A 26544-nucleotide genomic window follows, 5' to 3' on the forward strand; every position below is an offset into this window, starting at 1 on the left:
GATTATCAGATGAAAAAGGGAGAAAACGCGAGGATTACCGTGGATGGAGAGGATTTTAATATTAATAGTTTTTTTTCTTTCTTTCTTTTTCCTCCCCCTCCTTCTCCTCCTCCTCCTCCTCCTTTCTCCTCCCCGCTTTTTCCCCCCGATGAGACAGAAGGTAGATTGCCTCTGCTGTTTTCCTTTTGCCGATTCGCAGTGACAGGGATGATGGATGATCCAGCCGGGCTAAACAACTCCTCCCCTCCATCTCCTCCCTGTCAGGGACCGGGCCGTGGAGGGGGGGGTGTGCACCCCCCCTCCACGGCCCGATGCCGTGGAAGACACCCGCCTCGCCCCTGCGTTACAATATATAAAAAAAAAATTCAATGAAATAAACATTTAAAAAGCGTCTGTGCGTAATACGCGTTAACAGCGCCTCTATTTCACACACTGGTGTGTGGTTTTAGCTTCCTCCTAAAATGTATGCATTGTAAATATAAAGTTGTGTTGTTTTTTTTTTGTTTTTTTTTTTTTGCTTTACTAAACGCTGATTTATTTTTATTTGTTTTTTATTTATTTTTAAAAAAGGAGGACGCACTCTTCGGGCGGTTAGTGTCCTTCGCCTTGCAGCTGGCTCACTCTGGGGGACAGGGTGTGTGTGTGTGTGTTTAAGGTTGTTGGTTGTCCGTTTGTGTGTGTGCTTGCATTGCCCTCATTTAAAAAAAAAATCAGCAGTTTTTTTTCCTCTCCTCGCCATAAGGTGTTTCTATGACTACGTTCGGCGGGCCCTGTGTGCGGGTCAGGGGCGGGGGGATGGTGGGTGCTGTGAGGAGGGAGGGGGTCCCTGGGAGAAAAAGGGCCGCATTTGGCTGATCATTTATCAATGTCAAGCCCATAATGATTCTCCCTGCAGTCCCCCTATTGATGAGGATAATTACATTAGCTCAGAGTGACTGATCAATAAAGCCCAGGGAAAATGCTTTATTATAGCACCACGGAAAAGGCTTTCTGGAAGAAGGAAAAGAAGGAGAAGAAGGGGAAGAAGAAGAAGAAGAAGAAGGAGGAGGAGGAGGGGGGGGGGGGCACGGCTGCTGTCTTTTTTTTAATTTTATTTTTCCAGCGAAAAGGAGAGAGATCTAAAAAGTCACCCCCCCTTAGTTTTTGGAACAAGTCAAGTGTCCTTCCCTCCTTCTTTCTATCTCTGCTTTTATTCATTCCTTTTCTTTCTCCCCGGGAATTCTTTTAAATAAAGGAAGAAAAAAATAAAAAGTCATTTTCACAACCGATTGACTTTTTTTTTTTTTTTGGACAGCAAATCGAACAGTTTCACTTCCTCGTGTCAGAATGATTGACGTCACCCACGTACAGGATTTATTTTAATTTGGGTTTTTAGTAATTTGTATTGTTTAAACAAACAAAACACATATGCACATAATACATATATGTATCTGTAGCTAATATATGAGGTCATTAAGCACAATGCAGATGTATTACAATGGCATTAGTATTATTTCGTTGTTGTTATTGTTGTCTGCGTCTCCAGGCCTGCGCTTCGAAAGTGAAGACAAACTGTCAAATGGTGTGTGTGTGTGCGTGTGTGTGTGTGTGTGTGTGTGTGTGTGTGTGTGTGTGTTTACGCGTGTGTATCAGTGTTTTTTTTTTAATTGTCAGCAGCAACCCCCCCGCGCAGAAATGTTGCAGCCCCCCCCCCCCACACACACACACACACCCGTCGGTGTTGCCGCGGATGAATCGCCGTCACCCGGTCTTCCTCTGACGGTGATTCGTCAGACGGTGCCGGTGCGTAACCACCTCACCCCACCCTCTCTATTTTAAATTCTTTTTCATATAAAAATCCCTCACCCCGACCGTGTGTTCGATGGCATTCGATAAAGCGAAAATGCTGATTTTATGTGGAAAATACAAATTAGAATTAAAAGCACGTTCATACATAATTATGCGTAATTACGCGCAAAATTGTGTTTTTTTTTGTATTAAAAATAAATAGGCGGGAAAATCCCGTTTTTTGGGGGGAAATGGGCAAATAGAAAAAAATGTGCAAGGAGCTGGCGAGGGCGCGATTCGAAAGAAATGAATAAAGGGGGATTTAAAACAAACAAAAAATAAATAAATCATCTGGGTTCTGGTCTTCCTCCTCGCAGTGAGTGACAGCCGCACCTCCCTACCCTCAAGACTCCCCACAGAAATACATTTTAAAGACAAAGATTTAGTTAGATCACAAAAATGGAAGGATTTTTTTCTTCAATAGTTTTTTACATTATTATTATCGTTAATATTCGGTGTGTCAGAAATGGCGAGGCAGAGGAAAAGGTGCGTTTGAGTGCAGAATAAATGCAATGTGGTAAAAAAAAAAAAAAAAAAAGGAGGGTGGTGGTGAAGAAGGCGGGAAGGAGGATCCTTGGGGACGTCAAACCCCGTATTTCATTGGGACTGACCCGGACGCGCCGCGGGTTCGAGCGTCGCGGGGTTGTTTTTCCCGCCGTCGGACGGGAAACCCCAGATCCCTCTCCCCCCGGCTCTTGTGGATTTTTTAATTTTTTTATTTTGAGAATCCTGAAATTTCCTTCAGGGATTTTTTTAAAGAGATAATTTATATATTTTTTAGCTTTATTATTTTTTTTTTCTTAAAAAAGGGAGGGGGGTGGAAATATCTCGCAGGGAGCCGAGGGCAGCAAAGTGAGACATTTCACAAGAAGAGTAAATAACTGAGAGGGCTTGAGGAGGGAGAGTGGGTGGGGTGCTGTCGGCGACGCTCACTCACGCGTGCACGGGGATAGATTTCCAAAAATGCTCTGCGTTATTGATTAACAGAGGCCATTCAAATGAAATAATTAATCTTTATATGGTTTTGACACGTAAAATAATTTATTATACAGAGAAAGAAAGCAAGAGAGAGGGAGAGAGAGAGAGGGGGGGGAGAAAGGGAGTGGGAGGGAAAGAGGGAGAGAGAGACCCCCTCTTCATCCCACCCTTGGGCGCACTGTGATTACATGATGGCGACCCCTTCTGGAGGCCAAAGTAAATATTGTTTACAAAGAAGTAAATGACGAAGAAGAGGATGAAGAAGAAGAGGGAGTGTAAGAAGGACAAGAGAAAGAAGAGGACTCTCTGTTCATGCGGTGATTCGATCTTGTCCCAACTCCTCCCATTTTATTATTTGTATTTATTGTTATTTTAAAAGCAAAACTTCCCACCATGTTTGACCCCGTCCAGGACCTGTGAGAGGAAGAGGAGGAGTAGGAGAGTGTGACCTGCGATAGGAAGTGTGACCTCCCCCGCCCTCCACGCACTCGGGGCCTGGTGTTTACTCACAGGTACGCACGTCCTCATGCATGTATTAGGAGGAGGCGGTGATGCTAAAATCAATAAAGATGGATTGTGGGGTCAATATTGTGCTTTGCACCTGGGGACTTGTTGCCCCAGCTCACCTTCCACGGTGTGTTTCTGAGAGAGAGAGACATGGAGAGAGATATGAGCAATTCATAATGGGTGTGCTCGTGTCTATGTGTATGTGTGTGTGTGTGTGTGTGTGTGTGTCTGTGTCGAGGAGAGGAGCTGAAGTCATCCAGTCGGTGAAGGAGCCGAACGACACCGACACCATTAATCACGGCCCACTTGAAGATCTGACTGAAAGAGCAGCATCGGTGACCATTATCGTCTCGGGTGGCTGTGGAAACGCCTCTGCTGCCTCCTCAGAGCCACGTGACGGCGGGGAGGAGGAAACAACAGACGGGGCTGCCGGATGACCTCTGCCCGTCATCATAATAGCAATATTAAGTAAGTCATAAAATGTAAGTAATCTGCTGCTCATTATTATTATTGTTATTATTATTATCATCAATAATAATAATAATAATGATAATAATAATAATAATTCATAGCAACAGAAATACATAGATAATATTAGCTATTATTATAATAATGGTTATTATTATTATTATTATTAATAATAATAATAATAATAACAATAATAATAATTCTTATGATAAAAATAATTATTCTCATTGGTGATGGTTTTCATGCTAAGCATGACTAAAGTGGCGTGTTAAAGGTGCCACCAATATTAGATTAAAGGGGAGATAGATAGATAGATAGATAGATAGATAGATAGATAGATAGATAGATAGATAGATAGATAGATAGATAGATAGATAGATAGATAGATAGATAGATAGATAGAAACCCCTCAACATTGGTATTTATTAATATTTTCCACTAAATCTTTGTCCAGAAGATATAGGCATATAATCTAATCTCTATAAAGTGTCACTGTGACATGGACTCTTCATCTCAGTCTTCTCTCTCTTCTCTGCAGAAATAACAATCATAGCACATAAATTAAATGATAAAAATATAATAATTCAAAGGAGTAAAAGAGGAAATTTGTAGCAAAGTGCACACTTCCTGCTCCAAACGCGTCCGACCAAGGGTTCAGCCTTCAGGTGTGGTGACTTATTGACATCAGATTATCCCACAAGTGATGACGTGGGGAACAGAGATACAGTTCCCTCGCTTCTTCTCATTTACAGAGAATGTGCGTGAGGGGGGGCAACGTCCTAGGAATAAATAGCAGCGAGCGGGAGAAGGAGGAGGCGGAGGCGACTTGGGTGTGTGACCTGACCGCAGGGAACCCGCGGGCTCCCATATCTCCTCCTCGCCATAAAAGTCCCGTCTCATAAGTTCAACTTTGTTTCTCAACAAGGAGTGTAAACTGTTGTCGATATTCAGATAGCCTTCATCTGCCAGTAACGACGGGCAGGCGGCGGACTATCTTATCTGCGGCCCAGGTAGCGCCATACCTGGGGGGAACAACCGCTGCGATAAAGACCGTCTGGGCCAATAGAAAGGCTCTCGTCTGTCTGTGAGGAGTTAATGGAGAACGCCACTGGAGACAGGAAGTCCTCAGAAAGTGAAAAGCACTTTATTGCGCACCTGAATGGCCCCGGCGTTGGGTTTCTCTCAAACCCAATGGGAAAACCGCATTACGGCTCTTTACACAGGGTCATTACAACAGGCTGGCCGGGCTGAAGTGATCTATTGCATTTGAATGACAACATCCCATCGCTTCATTCATCCTTCCCTCTCGTGTGACCCGAGGAGAATCCCCCGTGGGATCGGGTTGGGCGGGGAGGGGGTGGCGAGCGGCGGGGCCGGGTTCGCTGGAGCGGCGGGGCTAACATCGAGGCCCTCAAGCGATCGTCCTTCCGCCCGCGGCGGCAACAGGTTTCCGGGAAGCGTAACCCAGGGTGCATTGCAACATGACATCATCGGCCTCTAAAAATGAACTGCAAAATCGATCCCTCGCCGGGGCCGGCCTCCCATAAGTCAAATATAGATGATACAGGACATATGTTTGGATGGAAGTGTATATTTACCTGTCACCAGGAACTCAAGGGCATGCAGCCCGGAGGCCATATCCAGGCACGGAGCGGAGTGTTTTGGGCTGAAAATGAGTTGTAAAAGTGATAAATGGCCTCCCGTTGCTGGCTGAAGAGCACTGGAGCTGCTGGCACGCTGCCTCCAGCCAAACACTTTAATTGCTCGGCAAGTGAAAGCGCAGCAAATACAAGCGGTAGAAAATAACAAAATACGGCTATGAAATTCGGAGGCACATCGACGTCGCGCGCCTTTTTTTTTTTTTTTTTTTCCAATGCGACTATCTGGACCAGAAGTGGTTCGGGAACTCCACAAACAGCTAACTTTACTCTAAAGTAGAGTGTTTTCCACTTGATTACATAAAGGGTGCTTAAAATGTGGCCTCGCGAAAAGCAGTATGTACTTTGGATCCAGATCTGGACATCCGTTCCTTTCCGCTGACATCTGTTTCACAATCGTACTTGATAAGAGAAGATGTTCTTCACTTTATGCCGGACGTCAACGGACCATTTCCTTCGGGCCAGTGAGAGAAATTCAGTCCGGACGTGCTGATATTACATCATAATTTTGTTAAACGCATAATAAATCGTTACACTCCGTTCGCCCGAAGTTGACAATCGGATATTTCCCAATCAAAGCTCCTCCAGGTCAGTTGATGCCCAGCCAACTCTGTTCAGAGTCACAGGAGTTTATCTTCTGATTTTTATTTTTTTTATTCCTGAAGGTTCCCATCCCGGGGCTGGATTTAAACTCTCGTCCGATGTTGGTCCATAAGACCGGACTGAAATGATTAAAAGGCGTGCTTTACGAAAGCAGCGGAGTCAGATTCTATTTTATTTTATTAACGTGGTTGTCCGATGACGCTTTCCATGTAGAGCAGGTCTAGACCAGACTCTTTCAGACAGTCTACAAAAATCCAACATTCCACTATGAGCGGGCACTTGGCGACAGCGGCTAGGACACAACTGCTTATTACCTCTGCAGAAACCTTGGACAGATCCCAGCTCAATGTTGGCGGCCTTCTGCCTCGACTGGCCGGAAAGAAAGTGTTTGGGGTCCAGGAACAAATCGGGAGGAGTCAAATGCCTTCTTTTGGCTTATAATTTCCCCTAAAAATATAGTCAGGATGAAAATGTAACTTCATCCTGATATGATCATATAATAGATGTCAGTAAGAATATGGGACACGAGCTCAGAAACGTCCTCAATGAGTTTATATTTTGGCGAAGCTGAGGTCGTCCCAAAAGCTAGTCTTTCACATGTGGGGAAAGAAATAGGGGGGGGGGGGGGGGTCCAAAAGGGAGAAAAGAAGTTTTGTATCAGAACTTTTGTTTTTTTTCTCCTCATTCCGCTCCCATTAATCATCCCCTGACCCTCCGCTCCCCCCGTGTTTGAAAGTGTACATAAAGGCGGCGCAAACCCGTCCAACTCCTGCAGCTACAACAATACGGCGCTCTCTCCCTTCATGTCAATAAGCTAATGATGTCGTCATGTAGTAGTCGCGGTTCTTCTACTCCGATCTTACTTCGATGGGATGGCGTTCAAACTTCTGCAAAGGTCTAAGCCGCTCTGGAGAAGGAGCCCCAGCTAAGCTCAGCCAACACTCCCTCCCCCCTTTACGTAAACATCTTCAATATTACGTTGCCAGTAGAAAATGTTGATCCGTCTCCCCGGTTCTTTCAGATATTTCCAAATCCAAAGCCCCTGCTCTGTAAATAACGGACTCGTCTGCGATTTCAGATTCATTGTGACCAAAGCAAGTTCGGAACGAATGCAGGGCTGCGTCGAATATCCTCCTATCAGCCGCATTCGCCGCTTCAATTTGCATCCCGCGGTGGCCGCGCTCGTCTCCGTGGTCGCCACCGGATTTCATAATAGCGAGTGTTTGTTGTGACCAATACGGATTCTGTCTCCGGTCTCCTGCGACTCAGCCCTTTTCCCCTCCGCTGTCACGGCTCTGATATTTCAGAATGTCACCGCGTCTCTTGCGTCCACCCCCAGTTCCCCCCACACACACACCCATAGAGCCCGGTCTGTATCTGTAACCGGGGCTTCTCAGGACCCCGGCTGTGAACAGAAGACGACACGGTTTCTGGGTCACTTCTGTCACAGCCCAAATGCCACGCAGGGGGGCTGACCTTTCCGCCGGCCGACGGTGGAGCGTGCAGCCTCCATGCAAGCTGTCACCCCTGTGGTTTCTGACCGCGAGCGCCTACTCTCTCCGTTTTACCCGCAGACCTTTCATTCCCTCAAACTCAACACGCTCCTTCGCCGCTAATCCCTCTTCTCCTATTTTTTTTTTTTTTTTTTCTGAGACAATGGGTTTTTAAAGCAATGCAAATCAAAGCTTCGGGAACCGTCCGGACTACACCCCCGGACCGTCGCGGTTCCCCCCGGTGACGGCTGCGGACACATGGTGTATCAGGTCTCGGGCCTGGAAGGAACTCAAAATATGCTTCCTCGATTTATTTTCTAGGCGTGGATTCGTCAGCAGGTGGCCGTGTTTTTACAAACGGGAGCTTGGCTGAAAATTGAATACCTCAATTAGCGTGAGTTCTAGTCAACACCTCTCCTTTAGCGGCGCCCGGGCCAAGATGTTGAGATTTCTCTGGACCCGAGGTTGTCGTCTAGGGCTGTTACAAATAGGCGACGTTTCCAAGACTTGTTGGTCAGGCGTGATATTTTTTGTGATTATAGCTCTGGATGTGATTTTTAATGTGCTTGTTTTTCATGCTTTTGTCTGCGTCTCTGCTTGTCCCTCTCCGTCAGTGACTCATACGCCAACTAAAATACCCCCCCGAGGATAATTGTGCCCATAGTTGTTCAGTTTCCCTCAAATATACCATCTGCGCTCCATCCTGTCAATCAAAAATGTACCGCTTCGCCCTTTTCAACCCCCCCCAGGACCGTTTTTCTCATGATCCATTGTTGTTTTTAAATAACAGGGCCTGATTAGCGGAGGTTCCTAAAAATAAAAACTCCTCATATCTGCTCCAGCTCAAAGCTGAGGCTTTTTTCTTTTTTAAGCCCTTTAAAAAAAACCTTGTTTTTAAATTTTTAACGGGCTCCTCTGGTAGAACTTCCGCTATGATGTCTTCTTGGTTGATGGAGGATCTCTGCTAAAAGCACGATGGTGCCCCGGGGCCAAAACTGTTGGGGGGGGAGGGGGGCACAGGTCTTCACATAAATAACACAGAACCACAGAGGAAGTCCGTTTGATGGTCTGCTAGCTGGAGGGTCAGAACCTGGCCTTCATTCTCTCTACGTCTGTCCTTCTTTCACGTCCTCGGCGGCTCAGTGGTCGAGCGAGAGGCTCCGGCCGAGGCGGCGTGAAAAACAGCGGGATTCGGGAAGAGGACCGGGCCGAGACGTACATCTGAGCGGGCGGCAGCTTCCACCCGCCTGCGGCTTCAGACGGAGGCAGAGGGGACGATGTGAAGTGGATCAAACTAATACGACACATGGGGAAACACAGATTGAAGAAAAACATCAACACGGCACTGAATTGGACGTGCTGCATTGTTTCTCTTCCCCCGTCGCACAAAACGCTACTATTTAAAACAAAACGGGCAAAACACTTACTGGATGTCCATTAAATTTTGTCGGAATACTGGTTTCCTGGCCCAAGGAAGTGACCTCTCTCCGCTGACCTTATTTGGAGTGCGAGCCGGAGCGCTCCATTGTTGTGATAACACAATGAATCTAAAAAGGAGGTGGAACACAAGGGCGAGGAAAATACAGAATAAAGATGTCTGCCCGTGACAAAATCATCATTTTTCTATATTTACACGCACGAGTCAGAGTCTGGTCAGCCGCAGCCGATGACGGCCGCTCCCTTTGAAGTAGGCTTTTGGAGAAGAAAAAGAAATAAAGCTGTATTTAGTTCGCATTGTGTGTAGAACCTAATTTATTGGAGTTGACCCCGGCTCCTCTTTTGTGCGACAGCCATCTTGGAAAACAATGGCAGGAAGGCTTGAAACTTGAGAGGAACTGAATCTGCTCTTTTCTATTTTTTTCCTTTCTTATTCAACGGAGAATATTCCCTCCCGGTGTAAAATAGCTCTGTGTTTTTGCGTCCAACAGGAGCAATAAACTGATGCCTAAGCATTCCATGGGCCAGGCAATAGCGCCGACTTTAACTGGACACATGGGGACAGTTGTTTTGTACCACATGGAACGGAGGGGTGGGGGCGGGGGGGCCCTGATAGAGGAAGCCACGGCCGCCTGGCGACCCCGCCGTGACCCACTGGCCTCCTCCTGGAGGGATCAAGGCCTGGATGGGAGCCGGCTAAGGGTTAGAGGTTTAAGGGTAACAAATCAAGCAACACCTCAGTGGTATTTAACGCACACATACCATATCTTTTAAGCTGCGCGAGTTGGGGTGGAGGCGGGGGCATGACTGCACAGAACAAATATAGAAATGCTTATTTTTATTCCCGGCGGCGGAGTTTTGCTCGAAGACGAATGGGACAAACCAGGTAACGGCGGGAGATAAGCCTCGAGAAGACGAGAGCGGCCAATGTCTCGGCCAGGCTATTTTTACTTAATAGTCTCAGATGTGGCATCGCGAGTGGTTCTCCGTCAGCCGTTCTGTAAAACATGTGCAAAAGCATTTCTCGAGGTTCGAACCCCCTCGCTTTCTTTCTTCTTACCGTTCAGTGTGTTGTAAAGAGTAGGACAGAACAGGGCTCCCCTACAGGCAGTGCATATCTGCCTCTAAAAGCATCACTCAACTTTATGTCAAACCCCCCCATCCCATAGCCCGGCCGTGGTTCTTCCATTACTGTCCGCTCATTAAAGAAACCGGAGTTTTCGCCTACCTCTGCATCGCCGTCAGGTGTGCGTGCTCACATGGCGGGGCTCGGGAAACACGTTTGTCTAAATAAGTTGGATAAATCCTTAAAAAGTTGAGAAAAGGGACTTCAATACAAGGCGTTTTATTTGATTTTGGCTCTAACAGGGGACTTACACAGTTTAAATCAAAAATGTCAATGGCTGATTATTCTCGTATTGTTGGGGGGAAAAAAAGGCAAAGGAAACATTCACTGATGTAAAACTTTTGTAAAATTATTTCCTTGCTTTCTTAAAATTATTTATTTGCTTCTGGCAAATACGCGACGCGTCATTTCGTATCTTATGTAGTGTGCGTGCAACAGAGGGCAGATGGGAGTCTCTAGTGAGTGAGTTAAAATACGGTATTGAATATAAATTCAAAGAGGCGCTTTGTCATGGGCGGCGAGAGCGGAGCCAGAAAAGCAGAGAGAGAAATAATACTTAATAATTTTAAATGGCTTAATCATATTTCATCAATGTGGCGGAGTGTAAACACGAGCGGAGATGAAGGCGCAATGACGTCTGGTTGCAGTTGCAGAACGAACGTCTAACAAGCCTAATAGATTTAATAAAGCGAAGCTGAAAAAGGTCAACGCGTGGCGATCCTTAATCGGAAACGATTGTTTACCCCCTCGGAGAGTGACTGAGAGGGCAACGAGTGACGCAGGTGAGAGACAGGCATCCACCCGGCCCCCGGACCGCACCTCTCTTATCTGCCGGCGGAGCGGAAGAGGAAGGAGTGACAAAGGCCAGGGCTCTGGGTGTGATAAGGAAGGGCCTTGTGTCCTGCTCCGGCCCCGGCTCTTGCCCTGGCCGTCCGCTGCGAGAGGCCATCCGGGGGCCAAAGAAAGTCTCGGAGACGGCGTTTTGGACCCGCGGGGACGAGCCCGAGCTTCGTCAGATCTCCCGATCGCCAGCGTGCGACTGCTCCGGAGGGGTTGTTGGAAGCAGACGCGGGCGGAGGGTCGGCCGGAGTTCAGGGCAGAGTTCTGTTGGTAGTCTCGCGCTGCAGGAAAGCCAAATTGCTTCCGGATCTAGGTATCTGCCCCGACACAGCTCACTGTTACTGTTTGGACCCTTCCTGCCTCCTCATCCTCCGCTCTCTTTCCTTCCAATCCTCCGCCCAGGGTTTTTGTTTTGCTTCGCTTCTCATTTGTTCTCGGTTCTACGGAGTCAGTCCAGCGGGGCGGCGTGGCACAGCGTGACGATGTCTGACGGGAAGCAGTCCTTGAGCAGGATCCCCCGGTCCCTCTGGCAGTCCAGCTCCCCGATGAAGCCGTACCAGTAGATGACGAGGCCCGGCCCGAATCTAAGGCGCCAAAGCAAAGAAACAAAGACGGTGATTTAGGATTTGAAAAAGAATGAAATAAGACAAAAGGAAAAAAAAATGAGACTCTCAAGACCTATGCATGAAAGAGAGCATCTACTAAGTATTTTCCTTTGATCGCCATCCAGGAAATTTGCGCTCAATCAAACAAAAGGCAGCCGGGATGATTAAGATCTCTCTGACAGGGTGATACACTCTCGATCACATTACAATGGCAGCGAAATAACAATAATGTGTGAAACAACAAAACACTACCAAGGCCTCCGGAACCTGCCATCGGAAGCCCTTTTTGGTATATGGCGGAGCACACAGAGTTCAGCCCAACGTCTGGGACTTAAACACTGCATCTGGCGGTTAATGTTTGCCCCTCCAACAGCATCCAGCTGTTTCATTCACGTCCGCTTTGAAATCCTCCGTCAGAAGAAGAAGAAGAAGAAGAAGAAGAAGAAGAAGAAAACAGCCGTAGTTTGTGAGAAGTAGTTCCCAAGACTTGTAAACGACTTTACAGGCACCTGAGAAATCAGGTTCATTTAAATGTTAGGTGTTTATTCCACCCTTCCCATTCTGCCCCTCCTCTATCCCATTATATCTCACCTACTACACACCTAAAGGCCATCTGAAAGGTGCAGAAACAATTAAAACAGGAGTTCTTCAGTGAGAATGTGCCGCGTTATTCACTACCTCTCCTAAAGAAGGTCGTAAATCATCTTTCAAGCTATTTATTAGACCCCAAAGAGCCACCAGTGGCCCCTCTCTGCCTCTTATAGATCATACCTTTTCTTTGAACATTAGCTGCCATGAATAAAGACATGTCACAGTTGAACTCTGAGCAGAGAGCACCTCAGCCCCCACATGCAAACCCAGATTCAGGGATTTGTGTGTGTGTCTGTGTGTGTTGGGGGGTGTGGGGGGGACTGACAGCACAACCGTCCCAGCAGAGAGACGCTCCATCCACAGATAGTTAACAACGCTGCGAAGGCCTCGGGGGGCCTGGGGCAGGAAGCCGGCGAATGGGCCGCATCGAGCGGAGGCTCGGCTCCAAGGTGAAGCGCATAAAACATCACCTAAAAATAATCAGTGACCCCGGGTGATGTTTTTTAAATACAACAACGCACACACACACACACACACACACACACACACACACCTTTAGTTTTTGGTTCGATTATGATTTATAAGCATTACGTACACCGAGACGGTTGACCTTACAACCTCGACAAGGAATTTTAACATCACGAATGATAAATGTCCGGACAGGAACTGTTGCCAAATATGTAAGCATGTGCGTACGGCGCTGTGCGATGCTGACAGGGCCTTGAGGCAATGTGAGTTCCACATACAGTTCTTGCAAAAATAATAAATAAATAAATTAAAAAAAAAAGTGACTATACAAGCACAAGTCACGAGCCCCCCACCCCCCGAGAGGCCCTTGCAGTCGTGCATCCATCCCCCATCCGTGCATCTTGTTTTTTACTGTCTGTGATTTACTGTGCTGTATCTATGAGCAAACAGGCCAAAGCTAACAGCCCCAGAGAAAGTCCCACATATGCACGCTGGAAGTTCACCACTGTGTCACTCACACACACACACACACACACACACACACACACACACACACACACACACACACACACACACACACACACACACACACACACACACACACACACACATAGCTGAGAGTGCTGCACGGAGCTCAAGTCCCTCACAAACCAGAAAAAAAAAAAAAAAAAAACTTACCGTTTCCATGGTCAATGGCTATGCATGACTGCCAACTCTTAATATGGAAATGTTATGGAAACAAAACCTAAACATTTACATTAGATGACTTTGGAAAAGGGGTTACGCTCTTCTTTATATTCTGCCGTGGCGCTGTGTGCATTTCCTGCGCTCCGGACGGCGAGGTGAGGCAGACATGGGAAGAAAGGGGGGAGACCGGTCGGTCGGCGCGGAGCGAAGAGAGGCAACCTTCCGAAAAGGTTAAAACTGTACATCAACAGATAAGGCGGTGGTGTGTGATACATCACGTCCCGGGTCTGTCAGGGGAGGCTGAGCACAAATTGAAACAAGCAAAAATTATAAACACTGGGGAGCCATGTCACCAAGGCCTCTCCATACCGTAAAGAAAATAAATGGACTTTGAATCTTACTCAGAATTAATACTACAGAGACCTTGAGGTACAATCATAGACTGGGAGTAGAAATAATAACATTAAGAGGGGGAAGGGGGGGGGGAGAAAAAACGGTCGAGGGGCCAAGCCTGAGCTGGGACCTACAGTCTGAGAATCTCCCTAATAGTTGAAGCGGCCTCTGAAAACTGCACGGCAATTATAAATGAGCAGTATTTTCTGCTTTATGTGCTTTAATAAAGTCCCTCTGAAACAATGTGTGAAGTCATGAGTGCGCTGACCGAGGCTCACTTAGAATTTGTAGGCAAATTGTGGTTCATTATGTGGGCTGGCTCGCTTTAACCTGGCGTGTGCTTATTACACACACGCACCACATCTGAGTCGGAGTCAGTCATCTTCCAATAAACACCTAACTACTGTATATAACAAGTTGGTGAAATTGTTTGTGAAATGTAGCTAATTTCAGGACGGGGGCCCCTTGACAGGCCCCGGGTGCAGATCGCGGCTGCCAGCCATGCTTTAGTTGGTGTTAATGAGCGGGTGCTGGTTGCATTTAAAGCAGGTGCCGAGCGGCTCGCGGTGGCAACTTAATGAGAGGAGAGGCGGCCGAGAACAAACACCCTTGAAAGGAGGCGAGGTGGTGTTATTAGTACCTGCCGGAGCACGCAGACAGCCACGGAGCCATAATGCAGATCAATACATCTCACAAATAAATACTATAGCCCAACATACTGTAAGTGTATAAATATTTCCTGCAAAATGCATAAAATATATATATATATCATATTTTGAAGGAGATAGCTATGTAAAAATACATCAATCTAAATCTATATTAAATGAATAAATATCTATATAAAAAGAATATAAAAAAATATAAAATGTATATAGATCTCCCTCTATATAAATATAAGAAAAATATTAAAATCTATCGCTCTATCTTACAGCTTATACAGTACATGAAATATTGATCACAAAGTTCACCATATTCTAATGACCCAAGGGGTCACTTTGGAATTGGTTAAAATACTGAAACAAACTAGCAAACAAACAAATAAATAAAATGTATTAAAAGGCAACGTGTGACCCCCACTCACTCTCATTTTATGGGAACTATAAGGTTGCTTGTAAATCAGAAAGCTCCTTCTCAGCTCTCCCAAAAATCAAAACAACAAAAAAAAAAAAAAAAAAAAAAAAACACTCAGTGTACAGGTTTAACGTTGCTGCCAGACACACAGATCGAGGTTAATTTGATCCGCCATTTTTAGTGAGAAAACGTTGGACCCCGACTGTAAGCGGAGCACTTTGGCTTGAACCCTTTAAACGACATGATGAATTATCAATAAAATCAAGAAGAATTTATGCTCGAGTTAAAATGGCCTCACTTAATTTTACATACCGCACAGACCTATTTTAAACAAACTCCCTGGCAATAATTTAGGCAGTGTAAGCCTCCACCTGCGGGTGAACTCTCTGTCTCCGAGGTCCCCCCACAAAGGCCTCTTTGTTTTCGGCATCCATACATCAGGTCACAAGGTAGGAAAGCAAAGCACTCCCAGAACCTTTGCCTTAAGTTAGCCAGTAAGCTGCCTCGAATGCAGGGATGCAACCTGCAGAGTATGGGTCGCTCCTGGTCACTCTGCGGCAGCCAACAGGAGGGAGGGGATTTGCTTAACGTTCAAATAATGTTTCTGTGCACCATGTGGGGCTTTTTTTTGCGGTGGAGGTACAACTGATGGCTACACACCCCGCTCTGTGCATTCTAAAGGCCATTGCAGAAGCCTACATTTGTTGCCAGTCAGTCCCGATGATGAAGATGCCGCAGATGACGCAGCCTCCTTGCACACAAATGGGATGTTTAAGCGCTGACTCTGCCTAGAGGGGCTTCCTCCGACAGGGAGGTAAATAAACCCCTTGCAACAAATTGTGTGTCCTACTGTCCATAAATAACAGGGGATGAACGGAAGAGTTCGCCTCCTCCATGCAAGTTATTAACAAGAGTGAGCCTTGGAATAGCACACAGACTTTTCTTCCCCGACCTCCCACTTTTGTCTTTGCGGGGCGAGCGATAAATTCAATTTTTGCTCAGGTATCCACAGTACACATGCGAGGCAGCCGTAACTTAAAACGAGTCTTCCGAACCTACGAAAGCATTGTAATTAAGGCTGAATAAAAAGCAATGGGAAAAAAAAAAAAAAAAAAAAAAAAAAAAACATTTCCCACTAGGTGCCTCAACATTTTTATGTCGCCGAGGTACAGAAATAAAAAGTGACACGCACGTGGTTCGTCTCTGTCACCGCTGGAGGTGGCATGTGTGTTTTTATGTGTCGGTTTGTTTGTGTATTGTGGAGATGGGTGGGTGGGTGGGTGTGTGACTTGCGAGGTGAGCGGGAGGTCATGTCCGGTGAGTGTTTCACGATTTGTCTTGTTTTCGTTGAGAGGTGAATTTACACCCACCGGTGCGAGATTATCAAGACCAGAACGGAGATGAGGATTACCGCACGCTATCTTGTTGCCGTAGCAACCGCTGTGACCTCTGGGGGCAGGACGCGCCCCGGGCCTGCTGATAAGGCACCAATTAGTCGGGCCTTCAGCTAATCTAAAACATCAGATCACTCCAAGCACAGATTTATGTTACTGACAAAATCAAATATCATCTTTTGATCTGCGGATGCCTTGATACTGATTTTATCATAAAAATTATGGCCGACTGCAGAAGTTACGATAGATTACACTTAACCTGCATTTCTGATGCATGGAAAAATAAGTTAGCAGTATACACCTTGAATGAAATAATATTTAACAGTCATATCTGTAGCTTAATTATAAAAATCCCTGTTTTGTACGATATTTGTAAAAAGGAAATTCCCTTATCAATATCACAAAGGGACTGATTGACCCCAATAATTAGATTAATCAAATCAGTTTAATTTTTGAATTAACTGGTGTTTTTTCTATGAAACTACCAAGTGTTTGAGGAACAATATGCGTGTTTTAAACACATTCTGCATGAAAGAAAGAAATGTTAATCAAAAATCAATTTCTTTTATGTCTCCCTCATCTTCTTTGAAAACACACGCAAATGAATATCAGCATTTATTAATGCATTCCAGTTGGAACGCGCATGCATGATTCCTAGCTTCCTAAAAAGAAAAAAAAAGGCCTCCTTTCCGATGGGGAGCCTTAATCAATGTTTGGAAATTGTTAAATCCCCTAAACGAGCATGTCGCGTACCACATTAGCATCAGATATCTGAGGGACACGTGTGTTTTTGGTCCCCTATAAGTCTATTTCTTCACGGTCCAACACACTCTGACAACCACTGGTCTGTCTTGGATGTGGAGCAAAACTAAACAGAGCGTGATCCCACCTTTTCTTACTTCCTGCTCTGTGTTCAGATATGGTTCCAACCAGGTCATCACAGGACTATGGCACAACAATCTGCGCTGAAGCTCGGTTGGAGTTGCGGAACAAGCCAAGCCTGCGTGATATTCGCCCTCCGGCTAACATCAAAAAGACATTATTGGTTTTGTGTAAAACAGTATGTTTTAATTAATTTAGCTTTTAGAATATGAACACTAAGAACAAGAATGATTCTCTGAGCGAAGCTATGCAAGGATTAACATTCAGATGAACCAAGAAGACCAGATCTTTTCCCAGGCATCGACTCTCCGTCCTCTATAATGACACTTTACATCACAGAAATGGCTTGATCTCTTCAGTTATGACACCCTGAGTGGGTATTCATTTAACACCTGAAGCTGATATTATTAAATTCTATTACAGTGGTGGCGTCAAATGATTTCTCCTATATGACCGCCGCGCCGTGACGATGAGCCCGGAGCACGTCTCTCGCGAAACATTTAAAAAGCAAACACTGGAAAGAACTGCTGTGCATTTGATTGTAAGTCACATGGGAGGTAAAACAACCGAGCAAATATTTAAAGAAAAAAAAGAAGGGCAATATGCTGACCGAACACTAAATTAGAGGGGATCTCGAACTCCTGCACGGAGCTAGGAAGCTTCCCATCGTAAAGGGCAAACAGTCCGGGGGCTCGGAGGCTGTGCAGACAGAGGAGCAGAGCGTCAGGGGGATACATGCTCCTTTAACCTGTTTTTGTGAACTCCCAGCAGTGCTAGCCGATAATTGCCACCTGTCTCTAGGGACGCACAGTCAAAGACAAGTGGAGGGACAGCCATTTTGTCTCCGGCGCTGCTTCTCGCCCTGCGCAGCCCCCGGACCCTAATCCTGCCCTTAACCCCGACAGCTAACGTGTTTTCAATTTAGGATGATCCCCTGCTACAGCCACAGCCCTAATCAACAACAGTTTGCACTGTAATCCTATCTGCCCTTGCAAGGGCAGCATCAGCCTGACCGGGCGCCTGCAAACCTGATGTGTCCAGCCGTTGTTTTGGAGCACATGTGTGTATATGATATCATGTATATATATGTGAGGTCACAGGATGTGTGCCCAGTGCTCACTCGCCGGTTTGTTGTCCGCACACGATGTTATGATACGGAAATAGACGTATAAACATCCAGACACCGCGAACGCTCTCGGACACGAAAGTTTGCGTTATGATGCTGTCCCGGTGATGAGTGTATATAAAAGAGTCCAAGTCTCTGCTCCACTTTAAAAACAATTTAAGGTCGACTGTAGACTTCGAAATGCAGGAATATAGCGTTTCGTGACTGCATGGAACATCTGTAACCCTATAAATTCATGTCGTATTTTAAGGAGAGGGGGACAGGGTGGGCAATTATATTGACAAAAAACAACACGTAATAATAATATAACAAAAACCATATCTTATAATTTGAAATTTAAAATAGTAAGAGTAGTCACCATTATCATCATCAACAACTACGACAACAACAAATAATTATTTAATATGTAACTTGTTTATTTATTTATTAATTATTCATTCATGTTTTATTATTATATTATAATAAAATGTATAAAATACTGTCCAACTTTGGGTCAGAATGTGAGGGTTGTTATATCCTGGATTACTTCTCCGTAAAACTTTTATTTGGGTGGGTCATTAGTTGTTTTAGGAACTCTGTGGCTTTAAGTTTTGGGATCATTATAAAAAGACATCTTGAAAATAGCTTATCATCCTTTAATTCTTTAGTTTTCAGAAAAATTGTCCACTTGGCCGTGAGTTAGTTAGTTAGATGTTAGTTAGTTAGGACTCCATTTAAAATCCGAAAACCATGTGATTTACTACCACCGCGCAGACATCTTGACATGTACTCAATTTAATTTTACGACAGATGCTTTATGTACATCGCATTTCCTTCCTTGCGGTTTCTTTATTTTGCAAAGAAAATGATTGTACAAATACACATTCAGTCGTAATCAAACCACAATTTCAAATGGCCCTTGGGATCTTAAAGACCATTAGAATGCAAAGTTTGGTGTGGAGGCAGGTGTGAAAGTTTGTTGCGTTGGGCCTTGTGGCCTCTGCATCCTTGAGTAAGACCCTGCCCCAAAATTAGAGTATGGCCTCTAATGTCTCCCTGGGAGAAAAAGAGGCCTGGCTTTCGTCCAAGTCAGCACCTTTGGAAGTGCAGTCGTGTTACCACCACTAAATCAACATGTCAGCACCCGGCCCACTAAACTTCTTCACCCAGACTCCAGCGCTCACAGCTACCCCACACACCTAATGAATTGGTGTGAATGCCCATCTGTCTGTGAAAATGAAAAGGAGACAGAAGACACGGAGAAAACAGAAAAAAACCTGATTTCTTTTTCGGGCCGTTCAGGTTGAAACCTTCGCCGGACACGGAAATTCGGCTGGCGCTCGGGACGGACGGGCCCGGTGCCAGAGCGGCCGATGGCACCCCTGCCGTCGACCTTGGCCTCTGCTTCCAAATTGGTACTGTCCCAAATTTCGAAGGGAGCGAGTTTGGAGACGGACATGGGTGAGGGGCCGCAGAAAAGCCGTGTGCTTACTCTGCAGTCTGTTTACATTCCTGAGGGTAATTTTAGCCCCGGGGGGTGGAGAGGGGAAGGTGTGTGTGTGTGTGTGTGTGGGGGGGGGTCCGAAATGTCGTTGGGGCTTGTCAGTGTTTGATAGGTCAGCCGGCGCAACGGCGGCACCTGGACTTGTGGGTGGTATACACACACACAAACACACACACACACACACACACACACACACACACAGATATATATTATATTTAAAAAAATACTTTCAGCAGATAAACGACAGGAGGTCTTCTGCCACTCAATAATTTCAGAGATTTTAGGGGGGGGGACTAGCCCCCTTACAAAGATATCAATATCTGCTTTGTCTGAAACCAGGCTAGAAAACTATAAACACACGCCAAAGCGGAGGCCTAGCATAACACCCACACAGGCCAGAGCGGAGCTGTGGTAACAGGCCAACCACAGAGCTCCGTTAGCTTTGGACAAGACACTTTAACCTTATTGTTTTCACTTCAGATCCGAGGTGCAAATCTAATTTCATTGTAGTTTTTAAAAATTTGCTACACAAACAAAACAATAATCCTTGCTCATGGAGTGGCTGAGGGCTTCTGTGTGCCGCTGGGATTTGTCTTCTTATTACTCCCAGCCCAAAGTGTCCCTTCAAAGGGCACGAGAGAGGGAATGCCTGTGTGTGTGTGTGTGTGTGTGTGTGTGTGTGTGTGTGTGTGTGTGTGTGTTTACCATGTTCACGTGAGTGCACGTGCGGGAGACCAGAGGAGAGGCAGTGCAAGGGATGGAAAGAGGGAGTCTCCGAGCTTATCGAAACTAATTAGGCGAGGGATGTGGATGGAAGTTAAATACTGGGCTACATGTAATGAAAGAAGCAGAGTGGGGGACATTTCGGGGTCAGGCCCACACCAAACAGTGGTCCTGAGGCAGTCTGGTATTGATTTTCACTTGTTTGGGGATGAAGGTAGACGGGTGGAGTGGGGGAGCTGTAAGAAAGAGAGCGAGTGAGAGAGAGAGAGAGTCAGTCAGTCTAAGGGTCTCATGAGTTGTCAACTTGACAGTTTAACCCCTTTCAGAGTAGAACACACAAACAGAAGGATCTCCTCGGCTGACAGCGTTGATCTGCCATCGCGATGACACTGCAAAGCCGCGCACAATGCCCACACAGGAGAAAGGAGTGTGAATGTGTGTTTTTTTTTTTGGGGTGGGGGTGAGGGGGATTGATGATGCATTAATGCAGAGCTGCATTCCTGAAGCATTAGTTATAGGTAAATAAATATTTGCGCTACTTGTTTTCAGAAGAAGATTTCAGAGGTAGAGGTGATCATTCGAATGCTGGACGTTATGTTCATATTTTGCAGCCTGTGCGTTGAAAACATAACTTTAAAATCTACTTAGAGAATTTAGAGCCTCGGAAAAGTTATTCACTCGTCGAATTTAGCATAATAGTGTTTGTCAACATATATTTGAACTAAAATGTTTTCAATATCATGCATTTTAATGCTCTTAACAAAGAAAACAAAATATCTTTCATCACAATTACTAATAATTACTGAAATTCAGTACTTTTTTATTGGACAAATATGCATGTATTTAAATATGCATGTGTATATATGAATATGCATATGTATACATATATATGTATGTGTGTATATATGTACACATCCACATATATACACATGCACTCATGTCACTACACTTTCATATATATATATACATATTTATGTACATATGTGTACATATACATATGTATATAGACAAATTTACATATGTGTATATACATGTACAAATACACATAAACACGCATATACATACATATATTCAGATATGTGCATATACACACACACACCACACATATGTATGTATATACACAAACATATATGTGTGTGTGTGTGTGTGTGTGTGTGTGTGTGTGTGTGTATTGATGCAAGATATATCCCTAAAACCCCTCTTCAGTTAAGTGACTGTGGTTAGACCTGAAGCTTGCGGTTTCTTTGGCGTGGACTCCAAAGGCTCACTTAAAGTGGATCACCATTTTAAAAAGGAGGGTTGGAGGGTCCCTGATAAAGGTGGGCGGAGGGGAGGTCCGCCAGCACACAGATGTCAGTACTCCTCTTTTGTCACTCATTGTGTGAGGACTGTCACCCCGAGCGCCTTCCCTCTAATGTCGCTAAACACTTGAAGACCCCCTCAGACTGCAACCATGCATTGTCACGTAGCTAAAAGAGACTCTGCTCGCTGGGCCGCGAAACGGAGACCCCAACTTTCTGGTATACTTTGAGAAAACACACACACGCAAGCACACACACGCACACACACACACGCACACACACACACCAGGGGGCTGATAGTCACAGCTAGGGCTGGCCGCATCAAATTAGCTTGGCCCCTTTTGTCCCGATTAAGGCCTGGGAATACTCCATCATGACTGATTCTACGGGGTCCCTCACTTGTCAGGAGTCGTCAGAGAAACAGGGCCTGGATACACACAGCTGACAGGTAATCTTAATGTCTTCAATTAGCCCAATTAGAACTGTCATAAACAATTCGATAAGTGCTCGACCAACACAAACAGAAAAACACGCACAAGTGCACACAGAAGCGTGCGCGCACACATGCACACACACGGGGAGTCCGCGGGATATTAATGAGAAGGGTAATGGGTATATCAGTGGACTTTTGTTTCCGAGGAGGGGTGTGTCCCCGTCCCTGGCTCTCAGCTGTGCGCTGCTGGCTGCTACCTGGTCAGTTCAAATTGTACCATCTCCTTTCATTAGCGCATCGCCGGCTGAGAATCTGAAAGGCCGTGACAAAATTCATTTGAGACGAGTGGGAGCAGATTGCCTGAAGCAGGTGCTATAAAGGGAGATAAAACAAAAGCAGCACCTTTTTGTGGAGCTCCACGTGCAAGTGCATGCGTGTGTGCGTGCGTGCGAGAAAAGCTTTTCCACGGTCGTCACATTCTATTCTTTTTTTCCTTGCTATGGTAGATGGGTAATGACAGAAAAGTGTTATTGGGGGAGAGGAAAAAAAAAAACGGATGAAAGGAAGAACGGGAAAGAGGAATCGGACCCGGGCACGGAGAAAGCGTTTACAAAGCTGCGGTGAAATGTAAATATTGTTTTTAGTATGACGAAACAGACCAACACCTTTCTGTGCAGAGGAAGTGCGATAGGCAACTTTGTTTGATTTGGTCTCTCCTTCTTACTATCTTATCACAAATTGCAAAGGCGACACCCAATTTACATCCTCGGCTTTTGTCCTTTCACTGTTTCTTTAAATTCGTCTATTTGCGTTCGCTATCCATTCCTTTTTGTCCCGGCGTGCGACACGTTTCACAAAAAGTTGAAGAACCGCGTTTTGACAATACGCATTCCAGGCAAAGTTAGCATCAATATTTGAGCGAGAAGTCTGCAGCGTCAGGGCCTTGATCTTCAGCGCCGAGGCTCGAAATGCCCCACATCAAGCGGCGACGCTGACACTTTGGCGCTCGCACACTCCTCTCTGGGCATCCGGGCAAAATAAAAGAACAATCAATACTGAGGGTTGCGGCTAAAACCGAGAAATACTGTATGCTGAACGGTGAAATCCCAAGGCGCGTTTTCATTCAAGAGGTAAAAACTGGGATGAGAGGACAAACCCAACTGCTATCAGCGAGATCGACGATGGACCTCCAACTCCACTTCTGATCTTTACCTTAAGTGACAGCCGGAATGCAATCCAGGAAGGGAAAAAAAGAAAGACAGAAAGAAAGAGAAAAGCCGTCACCGGGAAGTTGTAATAGGAAATTGCTCTTGGCAACTATTTGTTCTAGCACCAGATTTTTTTCGTCTTTATGCCAACCCAGCAAGCCCCCACTGGAAAACAGGGCAGGTCCCCCTAATGAGTAATCTATTTCAAAGCAGTCGTGTCTGGGCATGACAGTTTACTGAGAGGCTTGAAGAACTGGTAATTACCAGTGTTACGGGGCAATTAATGCATATTACACTGTGGCACTCATAGCAGTGACTGTCAGCTCCCCAATAAAAATGAGCACTCTTCAGCTAAAGGGTGACATTAATTGGGCCCTTAATGACTATGCAGAGGAACCAAGCCAAATAGGAACAAAACAGTGGAATCGCTCTGACTCCAGCAGAGGGTTGGAAATTGGACTAAAAATGAGATTAATTGCTGTTTAGAAAAAAAGAAAAAAGAAAAGAAGAAGAGGGGAAAAAATGTGTTGAGGGGAAGGGAGAGAAAAAGGTTAGAATTATAGGGTGCAGAGAGCAAGGGCTGCTCGTACGGATGACAATTCAATTAATTATTCCATACAGTATTTTCTATACCTTAAGGAGTGCAGACAGGCGTCCGACCCATTTTCAGGGCTTTGTCTTGTTGTCATCCTCAAAGCATTAAGAGGCAGCAAACAGCATATTTATAGATATATTTTCAAAGCAAAGACCTCCATGATGTTAAATACGACGCCTAATTGAAAAGTTTGGACTGAACGAAGCAGAATACTTGACCAGTTTTGCTGTATACAGTATATCCTCTATTCCTTGGATTATAATTAATACACTGTTAGGGCTGCTCATATAAAAAGAGGCAAATGCTTTAAAATAAATAAATAAATAAAATAATAATGATAATAATAATAATAAATAAACATTTTTATATCCTCTATATTTGAAATTCTGTTCTAATATATAGTTTTTTGGGGAGCATGAGAGATTTTTGTCTGATTTCAAAAGAAATTGAACGTATTGAGCAAAGAAAAAAATAGATTAATGAATAAATAAAAATGAAAGGCATGTAAAAGTGTGAATCACAATTTTCTATATAGTATATTGGAAATTGAAAATATTGAGTTACATCATATTTCATATTTATTGGAGCCTATAGTCTTGCCCTAGTTTTGTTGAGTATCAGTACAGGGAGAATTAATTTCTAACTTCTGAAATAAGTACCAAAGGCTAGAAAAGAAAAACAAAACAAAACTGTAAAGTATTTCTAGGATGTATACACTTCCGACCAATGAAAAATAAATATATGAATAAATAGATAGATAAATAAATAAATAAATCGCACCCTCACCCATTAAGCAGTGCTTTGATTTGAAGTAAATCTACCAAATTGCAGACCCAAATGTTTGTTTAGGAGGAGATCAAGAATGTGGTGAAGACACGGAGTAATTTTGATTAATGCTGGTAAAAATGAGACTCACCACTTGAATATGCAAATGCCAAATCATAAAATAAAAAAAATAAATACAAAATAAAAAAAAAAATAATTAAAAAAGAAAAAAAAAAAATCGGCATGCAAAACATGCTGTTATTTGCATACATTTTTGATTTCGGATCCCCCCCTCCACTCTGCTATTTAAATATGCAGTTAGAAATAGTCCGGTATTGCCTCTTGCGCTGTCACGCTGCAAACTCACACTGTCATCGGTGCTGATAGAACCCCTGCTTCAAAGGCAACGGAGAGGAGAATGAGCAAATATTTGAATTGCAAAAATACATCATCCTCTGAAGGGGGGTGAGGGTGGCGGGGGTGTTGAAGACAACTTTTTGGAGTTTAAGACAGCCCCCCCCCCAAGTCAGAGCGAGCGTACTCACTGCACACACAGCTAGAAAAAAATAAATAAAAGTCAACAGATTCAGAGTGTAAGCACTCTTCTGGTTAATTTACCATATCCAAATTTGTGTAATGGGATATGACACATTTTAGAGGGGATTGAGGAGGGGAAAAAAAGAAAAAAAAACTTTAATTTGAGTCGAGAACCATAAAACGTTTAAGCTGCTCTTGTATTTAACTTAAATCCACAACACAAATCCAGGTCCCAGACAACCTGACATGGGTTTGATTACAGAATGAAGCGTAATTAGCTACTTAAGTTAGCCTCTGGAAGGCATTCGTCCAAGCGAGGTATTTTAGCAAATCTGAGGAGATCCTATAAAGAGATTCTCCGGGAACCTGTTTCCCTTCAGTACTGAGCTCAGACAGTTGGTGCGCTCCAGGAGAGTTTTTTTGAGGACAGCTAGTGACTGAAATTAGGGAGGAAAACGGGCAGTAAATAATTTTTGCTCAGATCAATAGGCAGCGTATTTGCACACATGCTCTTCTCCATTTGATGCCGGGATAAATAGAGCATTTAAACCGTAGAGCTGTGAAACATGAGCACCCATAAATACCCCCATCTGAAAAAAGAACCTTGCAATGCATGGTGGTGGGGGTGGGGGAGGTTGTCTCCTGAGCCTTTCTGACAGCAAATGTATATATTGCAGCTGAATAAGCAGTTCAAAAAACAAGAAGTGAGCATCTTGATTTCCAGAGTCCTGAAGATTTTTTTTTTAAACAATTAAAAAAAAACATTAAATCTATATACATTCATTTATTCATTATCTTTCCTGCTGACCCTGCAATCAGGGTCGCAGTAGCCTATCCCAGCTGTTTTTGCATGAGACACAGGGTTCACCCTGGACTGGCTGCCAGTCGATCACAGGGCTGTGAATAGAGAAATACAACCATTCACAATTTTGTTCATACACCTGGGGTTTCCACTCACAATTTGGGGTCTCCAATGAACCCTCCTGGACCATGGGGGAACCTGGCGAAAATCCAAGACAAGGAGGGAGGCACAGAGACTCCCAACAAAAAGGCCCCCTCTGGAAATCCAACCAGGGACCTTCTTGCTGAGAAATGGAGGCACTGCCACCTTGTATATATTCCAAAAAATAATTTTTTGATGCATTTTAATTGAAAATAATTTTGGAGAAGTGGCAGTTTTCTTGTGCAATTGTGCTATGATTGTGTTAAGTAATTGTCTTTATGAAAAGAAAAAAAAAAATTATATATATATATATATATTTATTTATGTATAGATATTGAACTTTTACATTTTTATTAGAATCTGTTCTGAATTCTACAAAATTAACAGATGACCCAAAATTGA

General features: G+C 44.5%; 1 protein-coding gene and 1 long non-coding RNA gene across 2 annotated transcripts in view; one reads left to right on the forward strand and one right to left on the reverse strand.

Annotated features, from left to right (window-relative positions):
• The first annotated feature begins 2340 nt into the window (after nt 1-2340).
• LOC147237852 (uncharacterized) lies at nt 2341-9294 on the forward strand. The gene is made up of 3 exons (XR_015106796.1): nt 2341-3122; nt 3217-3780; nt 8678-9294. It is a non-coding gene; the product is annotated as an uncharacterized LOC147237852 (long non-coding RNA).
• An 856-nt stretch (nt 9295-10150) lies between these two features.
• Nucleotides 10151-26544, reverse strand: part of cdin1 (CDAN1 interacting nuclease 1) — a 57371-nt gene continuing 40977 nt past the window's right edge. Inside the window, exon 12 of the mRNA XM_086155016.1 lies at nt 10151-11521. Within this exon, the coding sequence (XP_086011142.1) occupies nt 11386-11521 (136 nt within the window). The 3' untranslated portion in view covers nt 10151-11385. The remainder of the gene's footprint in view (nt 11522-26544) is intronic.

This window comes from Fistularia commersonii, chromosome 1 (assembly GCF_037954325.1).
Source record: "Fistularia commersonii isolate RoL2024-O1a breed Wild chromosome 1, RoL_Fcom_v1.0, whole genome shotgun sequence".
Lineage (NCBI taxonomy): Eukaryota > Metazoa > Chordata > Actinopteri > Syngnathiformes > Fistulariidae > Fistularia > Fistularia commersonii.